This window comes from Rhododendron vialii, chromosome 6a, assembly GCF_030253575.1.
Source record: "Rhododendron vialii isolate Sample 1 chromosome 6a, ASM3025357v1".
NCBI classification, from domain to species: domain Eukaryota; kingdom Viridiplantae; phylum Streptophyta; class Magnoliopsida; order Ericales; family Ericaceae; genus Rhododendron; species Rhododendron vialii.
The window spans coordinates 41,421,961-41,435,103 of NC_080562.1; the positions used below are offsets into that span (position 1 = coordinate 41,421,961).

Consider the following 13,143-nt stretch of genomic DNA (forward strand, 5'->3'; position numbering starts at 1 on the left):
ATTAATGGAGTTGCAAGAAAAACCAGACTTCTTGGCACCTTCTAGATCTCCATCTTCCGCCAATCTGTAATCATTCTCAAAGTAAATGTATTTCATGCAAGCTAGTGACACCACGGAGGGGCTCTATGAAAGATTAAGTACTACTTGGCTTGTCAATTTTGTTAATTAGACACAGATTTTCTTTGTCCTGGTCCATGGTTTTCTGCAGTCTTGCTTTATTACTCTATTTTTTCTACTTTTGATTAGTTTAATCAAGTGAACAAATTGATCTCAGCTATTGCATATACCTGTATACATAAATGATAGGTGCGTGTCCACGTCAGTTACCAAAGCACCTCAACTAATCTTGGAGCCTAAACGACCAGACAAACATCCACCGGCTCTGAGGATTTTTGCTGCAGTGGGAGTCGAATCTGCGATTTTTCACATTTTCGGCTACTTAACCCCTTTGACTTTAAGACTATGTCATGAATTTCTTCTCAGGATCAACAAATATCTAGGATCTGTGAGTTCTTACGATGAAGTTGGTAGAAATTTAATATGGCTCATGACGTTTGTTTCCAGGAAGATCCGACAACAAGAAGTGGTTACATCATTTGCTTCACAACGACCAGGGACCTCGGGGTTGCAATACAGGCCAGTGGATTTGATCATATGCTGGTACACTAAGCTGATAGGCAGTTCTTGAGGGGAAAAGTGTTTCTAATGTTACTGTTAAAGCATCCAACTCCAAACCAATTGGCAAAGAGTGGAGAGGCCGCCCAGGCTCATATACTAGTTTTGGAGGAGATAATTAACCGATGTGGGACAAATCCCAACACTCCCCCGCATGTGCGACCCCCGATTTGCACATGGAGAGGTCAACAAAGGATCCGAAACACACGGATCACAATGAAACAAAGTGCAACTATGACACAAACAAAGGGGAAAAGCCTCCGAAAGCCTAGCTTTGATACCATGTTAAAGCATCCAACTCCAAACCAATTGGCAAAGAGTGGAGAGGCCGCCCAGGCTCATATACTAGTTTTGGAGGAGATAATTAACCGATGTAGGACAAATCCCAATACCTTTGAGGCTTTGACCACACTTCATTTTCTCTGAACACGATTATTAAATTTGGTTGGCAGTGTGTGTGAATCATCCTACCTGCACTTTTTTTTATCAGCTAATATCTTTAGTATCACCTTGTCGTTGAATTTTTCTCGGTGAACGGATATATGAATAAGGACCACTTCTCTTGCCTCTTATTTGGATCAAAGTCAACTGTTGCCTTCTAGAGAATGTGTGATGTTGATCATTAGCCAGATTATTTATACAAACATAGAGTTCTAAGGCTACTACTGTATTTGAAGGATGTGCATGTGTAGTATGGCTGGAGTCATTATCACTTGCTCTGAGAGAGGACTGCCCTGGTCTGTATTTGAAGGATCCTCTTGCCATTTTGCTCAACGTATGATCCCATCCAGATCCTGTGACTTAGTAAGTTTCTATTTCATTCCCACTTCACAGTTCACCCCTCTGTGTTTGGGTACTTCCACTTCTTCCTTTATCGTTTCTTGTGCATGAGGATTGGTGGAGAGGTTAAGAAAAGGTAAAAATAAAATCATAATCCCACACTAAGCAAGTGAACAAATTGAGCTAACAATTGCATGCACATCTGTACAGAAACTATAAGAGCCTCTCCAGGTCGGTTTAAGTGCACCTCAAGTAATTCTCGAGCCTGGACTTAATGACCAGACAGACATCAGCCCCAATGGGAGTTGAACCTTTGAATTTAGCATTTTTGGCCACTTAACCAATTTGCCTTTAAAACTGTCATAAAACTGTCTTGCCAACCATGGTGTAGGTTGTTATTCCCTTTTTGGTCCTTGGTGCATGGTGTGTAATCGTTGGGGTGCGGGGGTGCCAACTGCCTATTAGCTTGGTTGGGATACCCACACACCGTTGTGATGCCTTCATTCTTGGGCCTATTCAGTCTTTGTAATTTGTTTAAATTCTCTTTTTGCTCATATAAAAATGAAGTTCTTCTCAAGATCAACAAAAATCTAGGATACACGAGTTCTTCATTGGAGTTGTTTGAACGCTAATAGGGCTTATGGTTTTCATATTTTTCAGGAAGATCCGAAAACAAGGAAGTGGTTACATCAGATGCTTCACAATGTCCATGGACCTCCAGTTGTGATATAGGCCAATGAGTTTGATCATCTGCTGGTAAACTGAGCTGATAGGCAGTTCTTCAGGGGCCTATATGGGAAAAAGAACCACTTCTCTTGGCTCTTATTTGGTCCGAGTCAACTGTTGCCATCTTGAGAATCTGTGATGGTGATCATTATACAGATTATTTATACAGAAATAGAATTGACTAGACAAGAATATTTCAAGCAGGTGGATATCAGGCAAAGGAGGAAAGGAGAGAGTAGCATTGCAAGTGGTTATGTGGTTGGGGGTCTTACTGCCTCAGGTTCTTGTGAGCAGAAGGAAAATGCAAAGCTTCATGCGATTGAAGGAGCAATGGTGAAACATTGTATGAGATTTTTGGCAAGAAGAGGTTGCAGAAACCAAGTCACCAGTAAGAATGTGTTTACCAAGATAAATTTCTCCCAATTTCTTTCACGAATTCTAAGCAAGGTAACAAGTTTAGAAAAATTATTCAATGATGAATCACTTGTCTAGCGCAGCATTTGTCTTGCATATTTCCGTTACAGTACTATTCTCTGAGACTGTTTCATGGTTGCAGAAGTAGAGCTCTTCTTGGTGTTGTTTAGTAGAACTCGAGTTCCAAAAAGAAACATGTAAAACAAACAACCCTCGCTAGTCAAGTGTAAATGTAAACAAACTCCGTAAACATTGACTTTGTGTTGACCCTTTTTTTTTTTTTGGTTTTTGTCCTAGTATCTTATTAGTTACTCGCCTGCAGATTGAAACGTAGTAGCAACCATTTAATGTCTTATATTGCCTAACTGTCTTTCCAAACAATCCGAAGGGGTTGCTCGAGCGGCAAGTAACAGGGTTCAACTTCTATTGCCCACAAATAAACCCCTGGCCACCGGAGGTTTGTCCTGTAGTTAACTGGAGGTTTGTCCTGTGGTTAACACAGATTCCTCTTTCTTTCTTAATTGTATCTTCAGAAGTTACAAGAAAGATTCGTCTCAAAACACTGTTTCTTCAAACCAAAGGGGCTGAGCGCCCAAGAAGTCCAAGTGCATTGACAAGAGTCTTTCTAAACCTCGCAACATCAATATTAAAATTCTGCTTTTCAAGGTACACATCCCTAAGAATCTCATACCCTTTCGAGGTTATGGATCCGGGATCAACAATGACAGGGTGATCTTTGCCATAAAGAGAGATGAGAGAGCTTTCCTCTGGTTCAATTTTGTACTCTATGTAATTCAAACCCATTCCTGGAGCTGGTATGCCGAAGGCTGTGTTTGCGATCCATTCTATGCCAAGCCCCACCACTTGCACTAGGACAGCCCCTTCTGGCAAGAAGACAGCATTTGTAAGCCCAGCACCGTGGGCACCAACCAGTATGCTGCATGAGTTTACTATCTCCGCAAAATTGTCCATATTGGCTGTCAAATCAGGCTGTGCGACGATAACTCTGAAGCCCAATGCCTTTATCATGGTCACCATCTCATCTTCGTTCATAAAGACTCTTTTGTTTTTACGAGATATAAGTATCAACGTCGGTTTTTCCGTCTTTGACAAATCTCGTATCTTTAGATTGTAAGATTCTCTTAGAAACTGCTTGAAATCAAGCATGGAGTAACCTTCAGGGACTTCCATGGTCTTAATGGCAAGATTGTCATGGTAGTGAAGCCCGACAACTGCTCCCGGAAAGCAATGCACGCTTACATTTGCTGCTGGATTAATGACTTCATAGCTTGACAAATGGGAGAAAATCTTCTTATATTTACTCATGAACCGAATTGCGAAATCGGGAACAATAAAGCGTAGGCGAGATTGAAAATGGCGACTAGTGATGAACAAAGGAATGATTATATCGCTGAATTCATGAAATATATTTCCTGTGGCTCCACCAGATGAGAAAACTACGGCAGGGTCATTATGGGTATACTCACAAGGTGGAAGGGGGGAGATGTTTCCCTGAAGTATCTGCACTAATGATACCGTTCTCCTGATCCACTCATCTTCCTTTTTTGCATATGGAAGGATTATTCGATTGGCTTGGGGCATACCATGATTGAATGGTATATGAACCGTCATTGTAAGTGTATCGATCCTTACTGGTCTACTGGACACACAAAGTTCAGTGTGAAAGTCATAATGGCAAGCAAATCCGGTCGCTTCCAGCTGAGTTTGATTTCCTCCTATATGTATGCATTTTTAATTCATTGGAGAAACAAATTAGACATAAATATTATCTCAAACTTTTATTGTTGAATCCATGTTTTGAAGCACATTGAGAGAAGGGTGACTATACATAATCTCATGGCCATTAACTATGCAAATCAAATACAAGGTGGTGTTAGTCATGAGCGAATCACCAAGGATCATGTTATTAGAGATTTCCCCTTGTAACTATGATTATAGACTTACCGTAATGTTGAATAATGAAAATGCAGAAGTAAAAGAAGAAGAAGAAACCTTTCACTAGTCTTTTCATGAGAAAATGCAGGTGATCTTGATGTTCTATCTGAGTCGCACCTGAATGTGTTTTCTTCCCTGCCATATCCAAGCAAAATGATATTGACCAAGTCAATGGTGGGTGAGAAGTTGCTCTATCAAACATTGATTTAGGAAAAGCTTGCGAATTCGTAGAGTTGAAGAAGCATAGTTACATACATTGATTTGATGGAACTACGTGGGATCCGATTTCGACAGTGTAGAGCAAGGCGAGGAGAAGCAAGCAGAAAAATGGAGTCGCGCCTAAAACCAGACTTCTTGGTACCTTCTCCATCTTCCGACAATCTGAAAACCTACTCATAGTTTTTGCATTAACTTTGACATGCATGAACAACCATGGTGGTGCTCAATATATGTAAGATTTAAGTATACGTTGGCTTGTGTTTTTTGCTAATTTGACTTCGCATTTTTTTATTATTCTGGTCCACGTTTTTCACTGTCATGATTCATTCCTGTCTTATTATTGTTCCCCTTCTCCGATTAGTTTATTCCAATGAACACCTTGAGCGCAAGAAGTGCCACACACACACGGCTCCAGCTGAAAATCGAACGTGGGTAGGGCCAGATCATAATGCGGTGAAGATTAATGTGGACGCAGGTGATAGCTCCCCTAGAATCGCTGAAGCACTTGCACTTCGTGACGGTATGAACCTGGGTATTACTATGAGCCTGTCAAGAGTTATTATCGAATCAGATTTGGAGTCGGTTGTTGGAAGTTGCCTTACGGCAAAAGAACCGCCTACAGATATTGGTGTTTTGGTGCATGGTTGCATAGCTCTTAGAGAATCTTTTATGTCTTGTGTGTTTAAATTTGTCAAACGCGATTGTTATCGAGCCGCACATAATTGTGCTAAGAAGGCTTTTTCTCGTGGTTCATTCGACCTGTGGACAACCATCTTGCCCTCATGGGGTCTTCACTTTCTGATGTTTAAACTTTTTGCATACAGATGAATAACACTAATCCCATTTTTTCAAAAAAGAAAAGAAGGATATATGTTATTCATGAAAACAGAGTTATGGGAACAACTTACAAGCACCTCGACCAGCTTTTGAAGTAAACGACGGGACAAATCTTTAGTTGCCTCAAGAGCTTTATTTTATTTTTTCTTTCTGGCGGAAGTCATACCTACAAGTATGTAGGAGAAAGTCTAGTATTTACTGTCATGATCCCACTCGAGTCTCGACCAACCCTTGGAGTTGTTAAAAGCATATATATTTTTCAATTTCTAGAGAAACACTTTTTAATCTTGTGGTGTGTACTATGTATGTACGTATGACTTTTAATAGTTGATTCAGAGATCCAATTTTCTCGGCATTGTTTCTGAACATAAACAGATGGTTAATCTTGTGTTTATGTATGTAATATTGTGAAGAACCCTAGAAACTAAATGTGAACAGGTGGAGAAATTTGCAGGGTGGGTTGCGTGATCTCTTGACTCATTGCTTTCGCATTGGGCTTCGGGACATCACCAGTTGACTAATATCAAATGCACGATTTCTAAGAGATCTGGCCGGCAACTGTCATATTCCCTTTTTTCTTTTCTTTTTTTATCGACAAAAGAAAATATAGTGATGAAACTCGTAAGGATACATCGAGAGAGGGGAGGCGAGAAACATCCAACCAAAGGTTGAATGAGAGGGAGAAAAAGACAACAGTAAGAAGCAAACTACATGGTAAATTAAAGTATGGAGCTCCTAATTCATTCCAAGCATCTCTTGAAATCTTCGACAGAATATGCATCCAAGTTATGTCTTCCTTTCACCCGAAGAGCAGTCCAAGTTTTAATCATATCTTATCCATCCGATAATCCCTATCAACCAAAGCATTGTTGTGTGGAAAACTGTCACTGTAACACAAACCCTCCACCCCCATCACTTGATCACATATACCACAATAATTTCACCACTACCACCACACTTCCACTTTTTTACCACCATTGACACCACACCTCATCCCTACCACCTCCGCCTTCCTTTTACCATAACAACCAACACAAACACTTCATCGCTATGACAATCAAACCGCAACATGCAACTCTAGCATGACTACAACTCCTCCACCACCACTCCGATTTTTTCAAGGTTTGAATAGCCATTAGTTTATATGGTTTGACCCCACCCTCTTTTAGTACTTTGAGAAAACTCTTTATCGATATATAGAAGGTCTTTATCCGATTTAAAATGACGGAGATGCGAGCGTTTTAAAAGAACAATTCATTTTTGGACTCAGTGAGGGTAAAATAGTCATATATTTTGATGTACAAAAAAAAATTGCAACCAAACTAATTGGGTTAGAAAGTAGACTTAACAAGCACGGTTCAAACCTTGGAAAAATCGGAGTTCGGTAGTGTCCAGAAGAAGGCTGCGAAATTTAAGAAATTCTGAACTTTCAATGCTCCTGAGGCTCATTTCTTTTGCGCCCGGGGCGCACTACATTGCGCCTGAGACGCCTTGGAATTCCACAATTTGTCAAACTTTGCAAGTTTGTTCCGAACATTCCCGAACTCCGATTTTTGCAAGGTTTGAACTGTTAAAAAGCTTGTTAAGTCTGCTTTCTAACCCAATTAGTTTGGATGCCATTTTTTTTGTACATAAAAATATATGACTATTTTACTCTCATTGCGTCAAAAAATGAATTGTTCTTGTAAAACGCTCGCACCTCCGTCATTTTAAGTCGGATAAAGAACTTCTATGTGTCGATAAAGAGAATTTTCAAAGTACTAAAAGATGGTGGAATACAACTATACAAATAATAAAGTTGAGTTTATTAAAAATGTGTAGAAAATAGACAACTACAAAGATCGTGGAAGCACTACCACCCCTTTGCCACAAACACTGTCACTGTAACACAACCCTAACTTTGTATCCATCTCTAATTCAATTGGCAATATGGGACTCTATTTCCTTAACATCCCCCCTCACGTGTAGCCGCGTTTTAGGTTTGTCATGTGGCCATTTTTTGGGTCTTATCATCACTTTTGTTGGTCTGTCATTGTGGGGTGTGGATTGTAAATTTTTAAAATGTGAGGTGGAATGGGCCCCGTTCGGATACCATGTGGAAATTTTATAAGACCCTATTGTTTCTTGCTCCCCAAATCGACCGAAGCACCACATAGAAGATAGTCTCCCAACATATTTCCTCCAGGTTGTAGTAAGAATTGGTGAACCAAAGAAGCATGAGATCATGCAAGGAAGCCGGCCGGACAAGCCCATTGTTCTGCCACTCCGTGATCGCAGACCAGATATACCATGCATGCTACTGGGCAATGAAGAAGTAAATGGACTGGGGTTTCAGTAGCACCAGAGCACAAGGGGAAAGAATCTGGATGGGTGGCGATGATATTTCTCCTTGCTAAGAGTGACCTTGTTGCAATTCTTCCTTGGATTGCTTGCCATGCAAAAATCCCAGTCTTAAGTCTCCTGATGTGGTTGCTGTTCCCAAGTTGCATAGGCAGGTTTAACTGAGAAAAGCTGGCTGGGACTCCATTTCCACACCAAGCAGTCAACACAAGAGCTATTGAGAGTGAAGCCAGTAAGCTTAAGTTGTATTTCTGCAACCTGGTTTTCTTCGCAAACAAACAGATTTCTTCTGAATTGCAAGTTCCACATGCCATAAGGATTGGCCATATCACATATCTTTGCTTCTCTTTGGGAAGAGAGAAGAAAAAGCCAAGGAAAGGAATACCTCAATTCAGTTGCTCCCTACCAAATATGATTCCCAAAACTAGTGCCATTCCCAGAGTTTGTCTTGATTATGAACCCCTGCTTAATGATCCTCCCCATGATACTGCATCTCCCACATATGCACCTCAACAAATTTGAGGAGCTTATGGACTTCATTTTTGAATGAGGATTAGTTATTTGCATAGCGTTGTGTCTATTCGTTGACACTTCTTGGGATGGATAGTACAATTATCTCTTTTGTTTGTGACTATTTGGAAGAGTCACGAATACTTCTAGATATACGTGTTTCCATCATTTGTTTTACCAATAGGCTTAAGATTGGCGTAACATTTTATCAAATAGGTGTAACGGTGCATATCACAGTGACTCAAAAAGTATGCATCTTATGCAAACATATTTTTGTGTATGTATTGTACTTGCATGAGAATATCACAAAAGGACAGTGGTTGATTCCATCTTCCTTTGATCGGATCCATGGTCTTGGACTCTTCCCAGAGTATGTAGGTAGCTCAGAAAGGTCTCCATTAACTGTTTCAGTCATCACAGAAGTCACCATTCCTTAGCCCCTCATTGGTTGTTAGGCATTTGTCACTTTCTTCTATTTCGTTTCCATAGCGATTCACTGAACTTAGAAAAGCAACTAGAGCACAGCTAGTTTATATCCAACCTAAAGCTCTTGAACTAGAGAAGTTGCCTAGCATACTGAACATAAATGTAGATACAAAGCCTCATTTTTTAGTTTTTAAGTACTACAAAAGCCACTTTAAATGTCAAATGTATCACTTTTTTCATTCCCTACTTAATAATCATCTAACACGCAATTTTGAATGTGGTTTTACTTTTGACTATAACAGACCCTAAACGAGCATTTTTAAAAGAGTCAGATCCTCTAAGATCATTAACTTCAGTAGGAACCATGGGAAGGAAGATAAGAATGTACTGAGTAATTTAGAGAACCCCATCAGGTCCAAAGGGCCTCGAGACAGACACAAATGCTAACATGCAGGGGCGGCTCTAGAATTTCAGTTCAATAGTGACAAAATCGTACAGTAAACTTTTTACACTGGTTAAAATTTTAATGGGTTCAAACGATTACCAACACAGAGAAATAGGGTACAATTTACAAGTTGATGTGTTTCATCAATTCTTTCACTTCCAATAACACGGATTCCTCTTTCTTTCGTAACTGTAGTATCTACAGAAGTTACTAGAAAGATCCATATCAAAACATTGTTTTCAACCCAAAGGAGCTGAACGCCCAAGAAGTTCAAGTGCGTTCACAAGAGTCTTTCTAAACCTCACAACATCAATATTAAAATTCTGCTTTACAAGGTACACATCCTTAACAGCCTCATACCCTTTCGAGGCGATGGATTGCGGATCAACAATGACAGGGTGATCTTTGCCATAAAGAGAGACGAGAGAGCTTTCCTCTGGTTCAATTTTGTAATCTATGTAATTCAAACCCATTCCTATAGCTGGTGTGCCATAGGTGATGTTTGAGAGCCATTCAAGGCCCAGCCCCACCACTTGCACCAGGACAGCCCCTTTTTGCAAGAAGACAGCATTTGTCATCCCAGCACCGTGGGCGCCAACTAGTACGCTGCACGAGTTCACTATCTCTGCAAATTTGTCCAAATTGGCCGTCATATCAGGCTGTGCGATGATAACTCTGAAGCCCAATTCCTTTATCATGGTAACCATCTGATCTTCGTTCATAAAGGCTCTTTTGTTCTTACGAGAAATAAGTACCAATGTCGGTTTTTCCATTTGCGACAAATCTCGTATCTTTAGATTGTAAGATTCGGTGACAAACTGCCTGAAATCAAGCATGGAGTAACCTTCGGGGACGTCCATGGTCTTAATGGCAAGATTGTCATGGTAGTGAAGCCCGACAACTGCTCCCGTAAAGCAATGCACACTTACATTTGCTGCTGGATTAATGACTTCATAGCTTGACAAATGGGAGAAAATTTTCTTATATTTACTTATGAACCGAATATCAAAATCGGGGACAATAAAGCGTAGGCGAGATTGAAAATGGCGACTAGTGATGAACAAAGGAATTATTAATTCACTGATTTCATGGAATATGTTTCCTGAGGATGCGCCGGATGAGAAAACTACGGCAGGGACATTATGGGTATACTCACAAGCTGGAGGCGGGGAGATGTTTCCCTGAAGTACCTGCACTGATGAAATCCTTCTCATTGTCGACTTATCATCCTCCTTCGGATATGGACGAATTCTCCGACTGGCTTGGGGCATTCCTTGATTGAATGGTGCATAAACCGTCATTGTAAGTGTATCGATTCTTATTGGTCTATTGGACACACAAACTTCAGTGTGAATGTCATAATGGCAAGCAAATCCAGTCGCTTCCAGCTGAGTTTGATTTTCTCCTATACGCATGCATGCAATTCCACAGAAGAAACAAATTAGACATGGCAAATTGAGAGAAGGGTGACTATACATAATCTCTTATGTTACAGGGATGGCAATAGGGTGGGGTGGGGGTGGATATTACTATCCCCATCCCCAATCCATCCACTCCTATCCCATCTCCATCCCCTCCCCGATCTCCACCGGGAAATTTTTTTTAACCTCTTCCCACACCGCACCCCCAAACGGGGAACGGAGATCCAAACGGAGAAGCAGGCTTGGGCTTCCAATCATTTGATATCTACAGAAATTAATACACCACTGATGAAAAAAAGACAGTTTTTCATAATGCACTGGACTTGGGTCTACCGCTTATTCCTTCATAGTTAAAACAGACTTCAAGTCTTGAACACATCTAATGCAAAGATTAAAACAAACTTCAAAGACTTCAAAATAGTCTACCAACCAAGTTCAAATTACATCAAGTCTGTACCGCTATGCACCGCCGTTGCATTTCTGCCTCTTCAGGCGTGAATGTGAAATTGCTAAGTTGGTAACTAGGCTACAAAGGGAAAAGTTAAAAAACAAACACTAATGTACTAATAATATTAAAATTGGCATTACTGATATATATGAAAAGAAGACTTTGGTGGGGGGCGACTACGGGGTGGGGAACGGGGCGGGGCAGGGACAGACACATATCCACACATAAGTTAGATAATGCGTGGGCAGGTGCACGATCGCTAGTGTAAAAGCGTCTTCCACAAACCTCCCAAACAACTAAAATTAGTGAGTGTGAGAATTGAGAACCCAAGCGCAGAGTGAGGATTTAGAGATGGAGCATAGGTCATTTTGAAGGATTACGTGAATAAGATCCACCCCCTATCCACTCTCCGATTTTTTTTAAAAAAGGGCAAAGTCCACTTTAATCTCCTATGGTTATCACTATGTGCAGATACCCCTCTTATAGTTCAAAACTGACACAAATAACCTACATGTGGTTTTGAAAATGTGCGGATAGACCACCTGTTGTCATGTTTTCCATCCATATTAACGGAGGTGTATCTCACAAGCTTCTAGAATGTAATCTGAGTCGTTCATAATGTATTAAATAAAGAATAGAGTATCTCTGTAAAAAATCATCTCGATCAGGCATCAATAACCTAGTGATCTAATTTTTAGTAAATTCAAATTTGAAATTTTAATTTCATAACAAAATCGATTCGACCATGAGCTTTTCATTTTTTGATTGACTTGAATTTTGACATAGATGTAGTACTCGTCAAAATTTACAATATCAACAGTTTAGATTCAAGTTTTGGTATAGGGGATGGTGTTGTTAGATTTAAAAAAGAAGAAGAATCAAAGGACATGATGAGGGTAAATCGGTCTTTTAATATTATGTCCGTTAATATGGGTGGAAAATATGACGGCATGGGGTCTATCTGCACATTTTCAAAACCACATGTAGGTTATGTGGTCAATTTTGAATCATGAGAGGGTATCCGCATATGGCGATAACCATATGGGGTCAGAGTGGACTTTGCTTTTTAAAAAATCATCCTTGAATCCTACCTGATCTCCAAAAAATCTCCAAATCCCAAACAAGGAGAGGATCAGGGCGGGTTGGGTCGGATCCGCCGAAATGGCCACCCCTCCCCTCTCCTCCCCTCCCCCTTAACTATGATTATAGACTTTCCCTAATGTGGAATAATGAAAATGCAGAAGTAAAAGAGTTAAAAAAAGAAACCTTTCAGCAGTCTTTTCATGAGAAAATGCAGGTGATCATGTTGATGTTCTATGCGACTGGCGCCCGAATCCGTTTTTTTCCCTGCCATTTCCAAGCAACGATATTCACCAAGTCAATGGTGGGTGAGAAATCTCTCTATAAAACATTTATTTAGGAAAAGCTTGCAAATTCATAGAACTTCAAGAAGCATAATTACATTGACTTGATGGAACTTCACGCGATCCGATGTCGGCAGTGTAGAGCAACGTGAGGAGAAGCAAGCAGAACAATGGCGTTGCGCCTAAAACCAGACTTCTTGGCACCTTCTCCATCTTCCCAACAATCTGAAAACCCAACTCAGAGTTTTGGCATTGACTTACTCATGCATGAGCAACCCTTGAGGTGCTCAATAAATGAAAGATTTAAGTATACGTACGTTGGCTTGTGTGTTTTGGTTAATTTGAATTTGCATTTTTCTTATTATTGTGGTCCACGTTTTCGTCATGATTCTTTCATCTCGTATTATTTTTCCCCTTCTCCGATTAGTTTAATCCATTGAACAACTTACAGGGGAAGAAATGTATAGTAAGATATTAGATGTATCATGTATTGATAGATAGACGTTATTCAAGATAACAGAGTGCCAACTTGTGCAGGAGCGGAGCCAGGATTTGGATACGGGAGTGACAACATTTGGATTC

General features: G+C 40.2%; 2 protein-coding genes across 2 annotated transcripts; both read right to left on the reverse strand.

Moving 5' to 3' along the window:
* Window positions 1-3,165: 3,165 nt before the first annotated feature.
* On the reverse strand, window positions 3,166-4,948 carry LOC131328757 (alpha-1,3-arabinosyltransferase XAT3-like). The gene is made up of 3 exons (XM_058361658.1): window positions 4,807-4,948; window positions 4,561-4,686; window positions 3,166-4,331 (listed from the first exon to the last, which is right to left on the reverse strand). The coding sequence occupies exons 1-3, from the start codon at window positions 4,946-4,948 to the stop codon at window positions 3,166-3,168; spliced, it is 1,434 nt and encodes a 477-aa protein (XP_058217641.1).
* A 4,516-nt stretch (window positions 4,949-9,464) lies between these two features.
* On the reverse strand, window positions 9,465-12,835 carry LOC131329405 (alpha-1,3-arabinosyltransferase XAT3-like). Its single transcript, XM_058362508.1, has 3 exons — window positions 12,660-12,835; window positions 12,464-12,544; window positions 9,465-10,733 (listed from the first exon to the last, which is right to left on the reverse strand). The coding sequence occupies exons 1-3, from the start codon at window positions 12,772-12,774 to the stop codon at window positions 9,568-9,570; spliced, it is 1,362 nt and encodes a 453-aa protein (XP_058218491.1). The 5' UTR covers window positions 12,775-12,835; the 3' UTR covers window positions 9,465-9,567.
* Window positions 12,836-13,143: the final 308 nt, after the last annotated feature.

Bases quoted from the DNA above. Each gene is read 5' to 3' on its own strand.
- LOC131328757 (XM_058361658.1), bottom strand. From the start codon at position 4,948: ATGAGTAGGTTTTCAGATTGTCGGAAGATGGAGAAGGTACCAAGAAGT. The intron at 4,687-4,806 runs GTATGTAACTAT...TGGATATGGCAG, and splicing joins CGTAGTTCCATCAAATCAAT to GGAAGAAAACACATTCAGGT. The intron at 4,332-4,560 runs GTAAGTCTATAA...GCATACATATAG, and splicing joins TTTCATTATTCAACATTACG to GAGGAAATCAAACTCAGCTG.
- LOC131329405 (XM_058362508.1), bottom strand. From the start codon at position 12,774: ATGGAGAAGGTGCCAAGAAGTCTGGTTTTAGGCGCAACGCCATTGTTC. The intron at 12,545-12,659 runs GTAATTATGCTT...TGGAAATGGCAG, and splicing joins TGAAGTTCCATCAAGTCAAT to GGAAAAAAACGGATTCGGGC. The intron at 10,734-12,463 runs GTTTCTTTTTTT...GCATGCGTATAG, and splicing joins CATGAAAAGACTGCTGAAAG to GAGAAAATCAAACTCAGCTG.